At 40.6% G+C, this 14466-nt stretch overlaps 1 protein-coding gene across 6 annotated transcripts in view; it reads left to right on the forward strand.

Moving 5' to 3' along the window:
• Nucleotides 1-14466, forward strand: part of ERBIN (erbb2 interacting protein) — a 143110-nt gene that overhangs the window by 70609 nt on the left and 58035 nt on the right. For 4 of the 6 annotated variants that reach the window (XM_084833367.1, XM_084833369.1, XM_084833368.1 and 1 more), the window contains exons 5-6: nt 12889-12967; nt 13109-13198. In XM_084833367.1, coding sequence (XP_084689493.1) covers nt 12889-12967; nt 13109-13198 — 169 coding nt within the window. Of the gene's footprint in view, nt 1-2453; nt 2550-12888; nt 12968-13108; nt 13199-14466 lie in introns of those variants that run through there. The other 2 variants (XM_084833372.1, XM_084833371.1) reach the window with 1 other exon arrangement.

The following is a 14466-nucleotide window of genomic DNA, read 5'->3' on the forward strand; positions in this document are numbered from 1 at the left end:
AGTCCAGATCTATTGCTTCAAATGTTTTATGACTTTAAGCTCTTTTCTTTGAATATGTGGTCAGTTATTATGATTAGCATACATATTCCTTTGCACATCTCTCCAATTTATGTAATGTATCCCAATGGAAGAATTTAGTCCTTTTCATACATTCTGAGGTATTTGGAGTTGTTTGTTTTTTACTGTGGAAGTTCAGAGACTCCTTGATTGGTTGCGAATTCATTGTTTTGAACTTTCTGTACATGTAGGAAAACATTAATGATTTGAGGCTAAACATACTGGATTATTGTGTACTATTTCAAATGTTTATGGAAGATACATCATTAAAATGCATTGTAGGCAAAAAGAAAAAACCCACACTTGGTGCATACAGTTTTGAGTCTGATTGTTCTTTGCCAGCCACCCAAGCTGAGTGATAGCTCAGGACAGTCTGGCAAGTTACTTCCTCCCCCCGTCCCCATACTGCCCAATAGCCAAAGCTGTCTGGGTGGTTCACAACAATTACTTCTCTTCTAAACTCCATATTGGTTTAGGGGAGGCTGGCGGGGAATTCAGTTACTCCTTAAGAGTTTTAACCATATGCATGAAGCTGGTGGAGAAAAATAAATAAATAAATACCAACATAAACCAAAATACAAATTTTGACATCCCAGTGCTGGTATGATACATATCTGAATGTTTCCACACAATAGTAGGCACCATCAGTGACAATTGCTGTATTTGAGGTGATGAAGTAGTGGAAGTTCTTGCTGGGCTAGAGCAGCACTGAAAGTTTCAATCTTCGTTACTTCTGCAGCAATGTGAAAACAGAAGGCGGTCATTGGGATATTAGCCCTGAAGAGCCTCTGGCTTTCCACACACCCTCCTCCTGCTCACCTCAAGGACTGTAATCCTGTACTTTCAATCCTGGTTAAGTGGCAAAACATAATTTGCTATTCATCTGAATAGCCAAAGTATGGATTATAGGCAAGTGCATACCATACTTGGTTCAGAGATGAACTAGGTGAAACTCTGATTTGCTGTGAAATCAGGACTGGAAATCCAGAATTATGGTGTGTAGAAGGAGTCTGAGGATCATTCTTATAGCACTGGCCATGGTTTTGCATTACATCTGAGTGACTCCAGGGTGAGTGGGAGACAGTGATCTGCTTAGAACAGGCTAAGACTGTGACATAGAATTATTAGATTAGAGCACATGTATTTCATTGCATGTGGTTCCAGAAGTTCAAACTGGAAAGTAAATCTTTACAAATATTTGGAACTTGGCTTTCTTTTTGGTTGCCAGGCAATAGGAAGGAGCTACTGGAGCAGGTGCAGCTTGGTTTGAATCTGTACAGCCTTCTTCATTTTGCCCAGCTGATACGGCGACCGTTCACTTGTGTTATTTTTCCTGTAGTTAAAAACAAATGTGAACAACTAGCAATCCCTTCATGGCACCCAGTATAAGCCACTGTGACTGCAAGGTGTTCCTTTCCCTGCTTGTTGAGCTATCTGTTTCTGAGTTTTGCCCTCTTTATTGCCACAGATGTCAAACTCTGATACTAATGTGAGTGAGGAAGCAGTCTCTTAAGCTGTATTCCCTTAGGTGTTTTCTCAGGGAAGGCAATGCTTTTATAGGAATCTAGCTATGTGTCCAGTATTTCTGTATTTAAGTTTAATCTTTTCGGAAGACCGACGGTTCTGTTAATTGTGCAGCTGAGGACCTCAAGGTAATCTCTTACTCTATAAATTGCCTTAAATAATAATAATCTTGCCATTTATAACACGGGTGGTCAAACTGGCTTAGGAAGCACATGTGGCTTGTAAGGTGTTTATGTGTGTAGCCTGAAGGCACCTCAGGAGAGACTGTTCATGACAGAAACTTGTTATTGCCCCCCCTCACCTTATACCACTTTACTCATGCTTTTGGGATGAGAGAACTAATTAGAATGAGGGAAAGGCTACTATCTCTCACAGCCAGGGACATCGTTAGAAAGTGCCCACCTGGGCACGGGCCCTGGATCTTTTTTGAGCTGGGCCCGGGATCTTTTGAGCTGTCCTAATTGCCATTTTTTAAAACATTTCCCCATTGACTTGCATTGGAAAACAAAAACAGTCATAACTTTTTTATTTTGTAAGATAAATACATGAAATTTGGAGGCTTGGTAGGCCCCATGGAACTTATTGAATTTGCCAAATATCAGGCAGTTAGGTCCAGTGGCTTTTGTGCTAGTCACAGGTAATATTTGCTATTTTCAAGAAAATCTGTCAAAGCCAAGAGCTATATTTTTTTTTGCGCTTCCACAGACATGCATGGAATTTGGGGACCTGCCATCCCCCATAGAGATGGCTGAGCCTGCCAAATTTCAGACAGTTAGGCCTAGTGGCTTTTGTGCTAGGCACAGGTAAAATTTGCTTTTTACAAGAAAATGTGTCAAAGCAAAGAGCTATAACTTCTTTGTTCTTCCACATAGCTGTATGGAATTTGGAAACCTGGCAGCTGCCGTGGAGCTGATGGAACCTGCCAAATTTCAGGCAGTTAAGTGTAGTGGCTTTTCTGCTAGTCACAGGTAAAGTTTGCTATTTTCAAGAAAATGTGTCCAAGCAAAGAGCTATATATTTTTTGTGCTTCCACATATGTGCATGGAATTTGGTGGCCTGGAAGCCCCTATGGAGCTGACTGAACCTACCAAATTTCAGACAGTTAGGTCCAGTGGCTTTTGCGCTAGCCATGTGTAAATTTTCCTTTTCTCAAAGTCTAAAACAAAAAATAAAAACTGTCAAGTCACCCAGGGGATTAGAGATCCTAATCGGAAGGTGTTTAAGGTGACCATTAGGAGGTCACTAGCCCTAATCTCTGGTGTAGGGTTTTTTTGAGGTGCAAAAACCCTCTCTCCCCCTACTTTTCTTTTCTGCTTTTACATGCCCACTGTTGGGAGCTTGCCTGCAATGAAATTTTGAAGAGGGAGAAGGAAGGGAAGAAAGAGCTCCATGTGAAATACTTGTATTTCACATATCTGATTTTACTGCCCCAAACTGGAACCTTTGGATTCTGCAGAAGTTTAGTAGCTTAAGTACAGCAAAGGATCCAGTCAGTCTCCACAAACTTCTTTCTCCCCTTCCACTTTAATTTCTCCTAAATAGCTGTAGGACTCTCATAATCCCAAAGGGAGGGTTAGGACTATGTGGCATCATGATCGAGAAACTGCTGGGGCTTTTAAATAGGTTCAAGTGTTTTTAAAAAAGCTAGAAAAAGCCCTCAGACACCTCACCTCATAAAGTTCATTTAAGTATGTGCAATCCTTATAAACCCTCCACAGCCTTCTAAATTCCTCTGAAGTACTACCTCTCTGAAAGTAGCCACTTGGCTTAGGGAATTCTTTCTACTCCCCGTAGAAAGAGTCATTTCCGGTCACCATTCTTCTTTTCTTCTTCCCTCCCTTATCCTGTCCTTTCTTTCTTTCTTTCTTTCTTTCTTTCTTTCTTTCTTTCTTTCTTTCTCTCTCTCTCTCTCTCTCTCTCTCTCTCTCTCTCTCTCTCTCTCTCTCTCTCTTCTTTATTCCACCCAGAGCATATCTTGGGGGATTCTTAAAGAGAATTCTCTTTGGTGGGCAAGAGAAGTTCTGAACTGTATTTGACTTTATACAAACAGACAAGAGGGTTGGTTTTTCTCCTTTTCACGCAAGCCTTTGAGAAAAGTGGGTTCACATTGTTGCAGAGAAACAAATCTGGGGCTGTTTTGTTTGTCAGTTGCCATTATCCAGCAATAGGAAGGGTGTAGCTCAGTGGTAGAGCACATGCTTGGCATGCAGAAGGTCCCAGGTTCAATCCCCAGCATCTCCAGGTAGGGCTAGGAAAGAATCCTGCCTGAAACCCTGGGGAGCTGCTGCTGCCGGTCAGTGTCAACACTGTTGGGCTAGAGGGACCCAGGGTCTGACTCAGCATAAGGCAGCTTCCTATTCCTATGAGCAGAAAGCTTTAATAAAAAATATGAGTTTTTGGTTTGTTTTTTAAGTGGAGGGGAGATAAATGCTGTTCATTTATACAAGCCTACTCAGAAGAACTCATGTTTAATGAGGCTTACCCACAGGAAAGTGTGCATAGGATTCCAACACAAGTTACTTTTGCAGGGAGGTTTGCACCTTGATGTTCTGCATGTTTACTCAGAAATAAGTCCTGAGTTGTGAGCATGGTACTACAGGCTTAATGCAGTGCCTACCCAATTCCACCTAATGAATTGACTACCCTTTCAGCTCAGTCCTATGCATGTTTTGTCATTTGTGGAGTTTTTTTGCATGAACTCTAGCTTCTGTGGTGAGGGAAAGGCACTTAGTACATGCTCAGAGTTTCTCCATAACTTAGCCCTAGTTCTGAAAACAGACTCATTGGCTGAATCCTGGTGAAGTCTTGGCACAAATGGAGTTATGGGGAGGAAGATACAGTGAGAGCTTGTGCAGAACAAGGAGGAGGTTGAAAGGACTTACACAAAACAAGACATTTGTTTTGATGAAGAGTTGCTGGAGGATGGTAGGATGAGGAGGGATGGTTGCATGGAGGGGAATAGAATTAGTAGGGGTAGAATGTAAGTGCTCAGTGGTGAAAGAAAAACATTCTGCACATGCTCAGAGGCACTCTTTATTTAGGAACATAAGAGCCGTGCTGCATCAGACCAAGATCCATCTCGTCCAGCATTCTGTTCGCACAGTGGCCAATCAGATGCCCATGGGAAACCCATAAGTAGAACATGAGTGCAATAGCACCTTCCCACCCATGTTCCTCTGCTGCTAACCTAACCTGTATATCCTTCAGAAACTTTGCAGGTTTCTTGCCTGCGGGACACCTCTAATGACCTGTGCATATTCATACAAATTTACCCAAAAACTATTGGGGAAGGAATGAATGGAAGGGAAAGCAAATCATTCCCTCCTTCAAACTGAAGAACTCCCCTTCCACATGAACTGCTACACCTATCCTTCTGAAACTTTGCTGATGTCTTACTTAGGGACAACTGTAGGCGGTAATTTTCAGAACAATGGTCCACAAGGAACATAGGGAGATTAGTATGCTTTTGGAGACCTCAAAATGTCAAGGCCACCCTTGCACAAAAACCCTTGTGGCTATCATTCTAAAATTTGGCAGACATGATCTCCTCTGATGGGGCAATGAATCCTGAAATGCGTATCCAATTCTTCCAAGGAATTAAAATGTAATTGGCGGTTCCCTTTAAAAGAAAATCACCCACACCTATTTTTCTGACATTGGGCAGGTGTAATCCCCTTCTAGGGGGCTACTATGCCTGAAATTATCCAGTTCTGACCAAGAGAAAAAAGTTAAAGGGTTTTTTTTTCTAATTTCCCATGGTAGTCAACAGGAAACATAAAAACTCATTTTTCCAAATCTTGACTCAGGTTTGGTGTTGAGCTGAAGTGGTCCAACTAGAAATTGGCCAGAGAAGAAGTGGGATGTTTTCCAAAATGCTGAATTGGGGTCTGAGTTGAAGTGGGGTGGGGGGGTCAGTGCACACTTCTTATGTATGTATGTAATCTATACATACATGCATGCACACACCACACACACACACACATATATATTAGACGTGCGCTTAGATGTGTGTGTGTGTGTGTGTGTGTATGCAAATTTGTGTTACGGGCCTGTGCCGCAGATCTTTTAAGACCCTAGCAATGCCCCCTGCTTACAGCTGAACTCAATTTTCAAAGACACAGTGTAACTGCCCAGAGTTCGGAATTGAGGCTGAATAATCGTGAGCCTGTATTGCATTTTTAGGTAGCAGCAGTTAAATAAAAGTGGCATTAAGCCAGAAGGTATGTTGGGGATATTGATCTATGGAGATGATAGTTTTGTCATGATGTTGCTTAAGGCAGAAGCATTGAAAGCTATTATGAAATGAGGGGAAAGCAAATTGCCACAGAATCAGTTTTGAGGACTAAGAAGTAGATTTTATCCATATAAAGATATTGGTATGGCTTAAGCCTGTAAATGCTTACCTGACACAATTAAAAAACCTTTTTAGTTATTTTATTTATGTTTCATATTTTTATACTTCCTTTCTGTAAAAACCACCAAGCTGGTGCACAACAATTCAAAGACAACAACAACAACTGTATAAAACATTAAAACCAACAATAAAACGTAATTAAAACACTAAAATAGCGGTATTACTAAAAACAATTTAAAAGGCCAAATTAAAAAGATGTATCTGGACACTTTTTCTAAAAGCAGTAAATAGAAACTAATCGTAGCAATGTTTTAGAAACACAAGTCCAGCAAGCCACTTGTGCATCAAGCTCACAGGAGGTAGGCAACATACTTGCTTCCTACAAAGTGGATGGGAGGCATTATTCATGGAATAGATAACTTGTATGTTCTTGAGTGTGCTGCGGGAAAAGAAGATTTTACAGAAATGCCACAGATTTGACTTTGGATATCAAATGGCTTCGGGATTTTGGAAAACGTTAATAACAACAACAAAAACAACATCTGTTGCACCAGCATATGCTATTGGTGTTACACCAACGGTTGCTTATGATAGCACTATGTTAATGGTACAGAATAGAGAAGGTTGGGTACAATCATGCAGATGTTTGATGTGGAGTTATTCCATCTCCCCGGTGATGATAATGCAGGATGCATTTGTTCATAAGATCCAGGACATAATCTTCTTTGAAGATGTTAAGAGAGATTCTGAATAGATAAAGAACTGTTATTTGGTATGCTAAAATTAAGCCAGCCTATGAAAGGGCCACCTACCTGCAGGAATTAACCTTTTTCCCTGGAAGGTATGCTTTTACTCAGCTGAGATTTCAACAGATGCCCACTGAATATTTGGCTGGCAGATTCTCTAAAAAGCCAGCAAAAGATAGTTTCTGGGTATGTGGATTAGGCCAAATTGAAGGTGTGGTGCACTATATTTTATATTGCCCTCTATATAATTCACCTAGGGTTAAGTTTATTTTGCCTTTTCAGACCTCTTTAGAAGGCATATCAGGTGACCTTAAGATTCTATGGCTGCTAGCGGATACAGATAAATTTGTCAATCATGGAGTAGCTCTGTTCGTGCCAGTTGCGACAAAGTTAAGAGTAGCCTTTCTGAATTACACCAGTGACAAAAGTTAAGGGGAGTTTTTGTTTTCTAATGTAAACATATGCTCAGAATCTTTTATTTATATTCTCAAGGCCCTACTTGTGTTCTACTGGATTGATGGTTCAATGTCTTACAGATATGTTTTCTTATGTTTATATTGTTATGGCCATTGGCTATAAATAAATTTGAGCGAGTGAACTATGTCAATGGTGTAAGCAGTGCGGCAGCACTGGATACTGCCTGTTATTACTGCATCGTTTCCCACCACAAAAAGCAACCTTCGAAGTGACTTAGAAACACACACGTACAGGAACACATAATTAATATATTAGAAAAATCCAAAATCAATATAAACCAAAATAATGGTTTATAATACACAATATTACAAATAGAAATAAACACCATAAAAACAATAATCTAGAACCAAACTTTATAGATACTTTCTTTAAGCTCTTGGACTTCTGTTTGTCTACGAATTTGGTTTCTTTATTGTTCCTCTGAGGATTGATGCACCTGTTGTACCCTTAATGACTAACCCTGTGTAAGTCAGCCATTTTCAGCCTGATTGGAATATTGAAAACTGGAGCAGTCTCCCTCCCACTGGTTATTTCTATAGGCAGTGAAGGTTGGAGTGTGCTTAAAGTGCTGTTCCAGCTCCATCTTTTCTCTCTCCCTTGCCATCTGTCCCCCCTGCCATGTCCACTTCTGATGAGGAGAGAGGCCATTTTACTTTGACGCATACATCCTTGGCAGGAGAAATTCTTTACCTGAGGGAAGATGGGATACCTGGCTGGGATCTTCGCTTCCTTTTTTACCCCTTTGGTGCAGGTGATCTTTCTTGCTCCTCCCCTCACCTACTAGGGGAAACTGGGTTCCATCTAGCTTAATGTGAGTGTATTTCCACTTGCATAATTGAACTCCCATTCGTCGTCCTCTCCTCCCTTCCCCCAACACCCATATCTGCTCCGGAGGCTACAGGATGAAGTGGGAATCCATCTGTTTTGTTGGTGGATGGACACAGTTGGATATAATCCTGGGGATGTGAGGGCGTGTGTGTGTGTGTGTGTTTAAAATAAGGGATGCAATCATTAAAATGTATGAAATGAACATACATGAGGTTCACATGAACCTCCTATTGAAGTGTGTAGGATTTAGGTCAGCTTTTCCCCAAACTGCTGCCCTCCAGATGTTTTGGACTATAATTCCCAGAATCCCTGACCATTGGATATGCTGATTGGGGCTGATGGGAGCAGAAAAACAAAGCATATAGAGGGCACCAGGTTGGGGAAGGCTGATTTTAATGCAGCGGTATGCAGGATTGCAACTAATTACTTTAATCACTTGTCCCATTATCACAGCAATTTTCACTATTCCACAAATGGATATACACAACCAAATTTAATTGAATGGGGTACAGCTACCCTTGAAAGACCAGGTCCGCAGCCTGGGGGTCATTTTGGACTCCCAGCTGTCCATGGAGGCTCAGGTGTCAGCTGTGAGCCGGACAGCGCTGTATCAACTCCATCTGATACGGCGGCTGCGCCCCTACCTTCCCGACCATCTGCTCCCATCGGTAGTACATGCCCTGGTCTCCTCTCGTTTAGACTACTGTAATGCGCTCTACGTGGGGTTACCCTTGAAGACGGTTCGGAAACTGCAGCTGGTACAGAACGCGGCGGCTCGCCTGATTAAAGGCAGCCACCGGCGAGATCACATCACTCCAGTGCTGAAGGAGTTGCACTGGTTACCAGTTGTTTTCCGGGCCAAATTCAAGGTGTTGGTTTTGACCTTTAAAACCCTATATGGTTCCGGCCCAGCCTATCTTAAGGAGCGCCTCCAGCAACACCAGACAGGCCGCTTAACAAGATCAGCCTCGGATGGCCTTCTCTCTGTCCCATCAGCCAGGACAGCTAGACTGGTGGGGACGAGGGAGAGGGCCTTCTCTGTGGTGGCCCCCACTCTGTGGAACTCCCTCCCTAGGGAACTCCGTCATGCCCCCTCTTTAATGAGCTTCCGTCGTGCATTAAAAACGTGGTTGTTCAGGCAGGCATTTGGGGTGGGTTAGGGTATTTTTTTTAAAAAAAAAATTATGGTAAAATTTTATTGTTTTAAATTGTTTATGGTGGGTTGTACATCGCCCAGAGTGGCTGGGTGACCAGTCAGATGGGCGATTAATAAATTTAATAAATAAATAAATAAAGTGTTAGATATGTGCAGGTTTCCAAAACCTGCTGTGAACTTGGAGAAAGATGTATCTGGGTTCTGCTCCCTTTTTATATTTTGAGTTGTTTCAGTTACATGCCTGAAGACTTGAGCTATCTGGCAAACATCCTTTCAATATAGGCTCCTTGCCGAAATAATTCAGCTAAGATTTAGTGTGGTGTGTTCTTGCTTGCACTAAAAAGCTGCCAGCTGAGATTTGGCCTAATTTAGTGGGGGGGTTTTGATGCTGTTCTCTGTGAGAGTTGAAATGCTTTAATATGGAATCTGGCATGTAATGTGTGCAATTTTACACAATATATTTCCTCCTTTGTATTGTTAGGGTCTTCAGAATGCCTAGGGAATTTGGTAGGAATTACTAACTGTTGTTGTCTTGATCATTTTAGTGTGTACTAAAGTTTTTCCAATGTGTGCGTAAATCCATAGGAAATTGCTAGAGCTATCTAGCAGATCACAGTTCCACACCCTATCACCACTCCATAGAGTCCTGGATGAGAGAGACCACCAGCCTTGTTGCTGTGGCTTGCTTTATCTTTGGATATTCACTTAGATTGCTTTACTAGGCAAATGGGCGGAGAGAGAATGGAGACAGCTTGCAGTCATGTTATGTGAAAGACCTAACAAACTGCAGATTTCTCACAGCTGTTCAACTGTCACTTCTTCCTATTTCTCCTTCATACATCAGTGACACCATTTCATTGTAAACACTGTGGGCAGTATTCAACACTACCTGTACTCTAGCAGGACCCACTGCTAGCACAGTGGTAAGCTGGTGGTTCCAAAATCAATAGGAAACAAGCCGAAATGCTCATTTCCAGAATAGGAGAGTTGATGAAGCTTGCAGAAGGGCGCTTCTATGACCTGACCTGTTCCAGAAACAAACATTTCAGCTCGTTTCCTTTTAGGAAGCGCTGACTTCCTGTTATGCTCATGGTGAGTCCTGCTAGTGCAAGAGAAAGAGTAGAGGCTCAGCAGTGGTATTGGATGCTGCCCTGTAGATGTAACTTTGCATATTATAATACAGTAGGTCTTTGGTATCAATTGAAGAAATAGACACACGCTTTGGTGTTTAAATACTGGTGGAGTAAATGCCACTATTTTCATAGTTTTTTAGATTTCCATGTATTTTTACCCCACTTTTCCGTTGGAAAAAATGTCTGAAGCAGTGTTATACCTGCACATCTACATTCTTTGGTGGCTTTCTAGCCTGTTCATATCTCCTTAACTTTTTATCTCTTAACAAGCCCAGGGGTCTGTCTGTCTGTCTTTCTTTCTTTTATATTCCAGCATATGTAACAACATATGGGAGATTAGATACTTAAAAGTTTTGAAACTGCTTGGCTGGAATTCATTTGTTGATTTGATGCTATCTAACTTGGGCTCAGTAGAGATTGGGAATGGCTAGCTTGCTATAGAAAGTAATTATCTCTCTTTTAGATATTTCCTTATAGTTTGCCAATTCATTACAAGCTGAGAGTAGGTCACACCACTCTGGTTGGATATTTACACTTTTGAATGGACCTCACCATTTGAGCTCTGCATAGTAATGTGATACTGACCTTTTGTATTGCTTGGCCTTCTAGCCTCATTTTATAATATTTTCCTGTCCTTTCTTCCCCTGCTACTCTGGTCTTCTCTAGTTGGAGGGTGTGTATGTATGTGTGTGTAAGCCAAAAGAAAACAACTGAGAAAGAATGGGGGTAGGGAGAACTGGTCTGCTTGAGCTCCTGACAAGTTTATAGTATTCTGGAGAAAGGTAGCATTAGGGTTACAGGATATGGCTACAGGTTGGTCTCTTTATAAAAACAGCAACAAAACCCAAATACCTGTTCCCCTCCAGTGGAGAAGGGATTTCCATTAGGGAAACAACAGGGTGAAAAAAGATTTTATTCCTCACCCCTGCTCAGCTCCACTATTATTCTGCTATCCTATGTCAATGTTATTTGGCCCTTTAAATGATTTAACACCGAAAGGAGGGGAAGTTTTCCAGTTGCTTGTCTCCCTCTCACTTGCGGGCCTCCAATTTGTATAGATTAAATGCTGGAACACCCTGTAATATCACACACATTTGACCCCACATCAGGAATGGGAATGGTACTGCTTCCTGTTGCGCAACATCACATATATGTGGAAGAAGCATGGAAACAACAAGAACTTTGGAATAAGGAGGTGCTCTGGGTCAGGGTGGGGATGTTAAACATAAGGCAAACATAATAGCTGTATGTGAACTCTACAATGTAAAAAAGAAGCTTCATGTGAAGTAATACTACCAAGGTTGAATGAGTCTCTGTTGGCTTGGCAGTTTAAGAAACAGTACTTCTTAACACTGAACACACTCTGTTTCCAGAGTTTCGGTGCATACTTCGCAATTATGTACTTTGTTTAGATGGATGTGCTTTGTGGCGTTATGGAAGAATAATGGTTTCTGTCAAGCTATAAACATATTAAGTCAGAATTGTACAGCAAGATGGCATTCAAATTTGTATTATTGTTGCTCTTCAGTCAATTCTCATTAGATTTGTAAAGGGCAAGGAAGTATATCTACTTTCCAAGTAATTTTCCCTGGAATAAATGGTACATTACATTTGATTTAACATTTGAAAGATTTTATTTGTAAATGTTGTGAGAAGGACTGGTTTCTGTATTAATTATAATTGGCTCCAATAGTACATAAGCAGATTAATGCTGTCTCAGAGATGATGTCTGACACCATTTTTCTGCACTCCTTAGGCTCTTTTTGCATTCTCTTTTACCAGTCAGTTGTGTTCAGTGTATATTAATGCAACTGTTGTCTCAAAACATGAACCATAGATCACTGAAGTCAACCTTAATATCTCTGATCTTAGCATAATACTTTATATTCTAAAGCAGGATAATGAGTACTGTGCAGTTAAAGAAAAATCAGAATTCTATACTAACCAAGGTAATCCTGATTCTATGACAAAAAGATGACATCTGCAACCTGTATAAATTATGTAAATCAAGAAAATATACATAATTTCTCTTATTTTTCATAAATCCTCCTGCAATGTGTACTATGTTTTGTATAATTTTGCTTCTGCTAGTCTTATGGATGGGTATATAGTATAAAGAGCATTGAAGGTTTGTCTTCTGACCACTGGAAATGTTATGTAGTGGTGACTCTGGCTTCTGAGATTTTACCAGGCATTGCTACACATGTTCAAGCATAATTCACAATTGTAAGGATTAGAAGCATGATCTTGTCTTCTTCTTTTTGATAAATGAAAACAAATATTCTTGGCAAGTTGAATTCTGCAGCAACTATCACGTTCTGTAGATGTTCCAGGAAATGACAGCATTCAGATATTCCTGACTAAAGCTGCTAAAGACATTCTGGTCAGTTCAATGAAACATATGAGATTTCTGCAAACACCGTCTGCTACAGTTTTTACAATAGCAGTTTGAATGATCCTTAGCTTAAGCAGAAGCCTGAAAAAGAACTGGGTGTGAAACGGAAGACATGCAAAGCAGTATTATGATATAATCTCCAGAAAATAAAGTTGCAGTGATATTACTTATTGCTTTAGTTTATTTCTGATGCACTCTTGTGTGCTCTGCTTTTACAGGCATACAGGAGTTTCCAGAAAATATCAAAAACTGTAAAGTTTTGGCAGTTGTCGAGGCCAGCGTAAACCCTATTTCAAAGTAAGTTCTTCACTTGTCATGAGCCTTGAAGTCTCGTAGGATGTGGTGGGCAGTGAGTAGTTTAGTGAACATCAGGTGTGTATTCAGATGAAGCATATTATCTTGTATTTGCTAATGTTTATGTGTTTTGAATTTGTTTAGGCTTCCAGATGGATTTTCGCAGTTGTTAAACCTAACACAACTATACCTGAATGATGCTTTTCTTGAGTTCTTACCAGCCAATTTTGGCAGGTAAGTTTGCAAATGAATTTTAAAATTAACAAGTTCTGTTTTTGTTTTTTAAACTATGCAGAACCCAGTGTTGCATGTTGATTAGCAGACGGCACTGTGTGTGTTATGAGAGAGGATGGAAAGCCAATTCCCTCCTACTAAATACTTTGCCAACAAAATTCTGTAGTAACACCTTTAAGAAGGATATAATGAATTGAGAAAATTGGTTTTAAGTCCCATTTAAAGATGGAATTAGCTTTAGTGGAAAGAGAAGTCTGAAAAATGGCTAACGTACTCTTTTTTACCCTATGAAATTTATGTTGCCTGAGGTAAACGAAGATCTTTGCCATTACCACTCTTCAAGTCTTACCTTCACGCTTGCTGTGTAACATATACCTGAGAGATATTGCAAAATGGGAACAGGATTATAGTGGGTTTGATCTCCCTTTCTTTCTTCTTAGCCACCAGTTCCTTCTGCTGGGAACATACTGGGGTCTTGCAGGATCCAAGTTTCGTTAACATGTAAAAGGATAGCAGAGGTTGCCTAGTCACACACAGCATCACACTACCTTTCAAGAGGTTCTTTCTGAGTTCCTTTCACTCAATACACTGTGTGGATGACTGGGCCAGGAGAATCATAGAATCATAGGGTTGGAAGGGGCCTACAAGACCATCGAGTTCAACCCCCTGCTCAATGCAGGAAGCCTGATTCCCAGGCGGTTCCCCATCCAAGTACTAACCAGGGCTGACCCTGCTTAGCTTCCGAGATCAGACAAGATTGGGTGCATCCAGCCAAAGCCTGCCCTTTTTCCTAATATGTGCAACACTAGTATGCAGTGAAATGTTGGTGCATATTGCAAATTAAAAAGAAAATGGCACCCATAAAATGGCTAGAATGTGGAGTCATAATGGATTACAACCTGAATGTTTTGGCAAAAAACACAAATATATTGGTTTGCTTTATAGACATTGTATGCAAGACACAAAGTGCCAAGCCTTAGCACTGGTTATGCCTCATGGAGTTGAGTCTAGGTTTACAATATTTACAAATATTTACAATATTTACAAAAGGAGAAACATAACTTTTAGAAAACTGACAGCAGAAAAACAAAGATGCTAAAGGATGATAAGAGGAGGCACGTTTAACATAAGGGTTAGAGGAGGTTAAGATCAACTATGTAGAATTTATTCTTAGAGAGGCAAAGAAGAATGTTTGCGAGTTTTAGCAGCGGATAAGAAGTAGTGGTTGTAGATTTATTTTGCTTGTTCAGACAAATTGGAAACTGTAT

This window comes from Heloderma suspectum, chromosome 2, assembly GCF_057233095.1.
Source record: "Heloderma suspectum isolate Gila_16-S chromosome 2, 16-S_ref, whole genome shotgun sequence".
Taxonomy (NCBI): Eukaryota; Metazoa; Chordata; class Lepidosauria; order Squamata; family Helodermatidae; genus Heloderma; species Heloderma suspectum.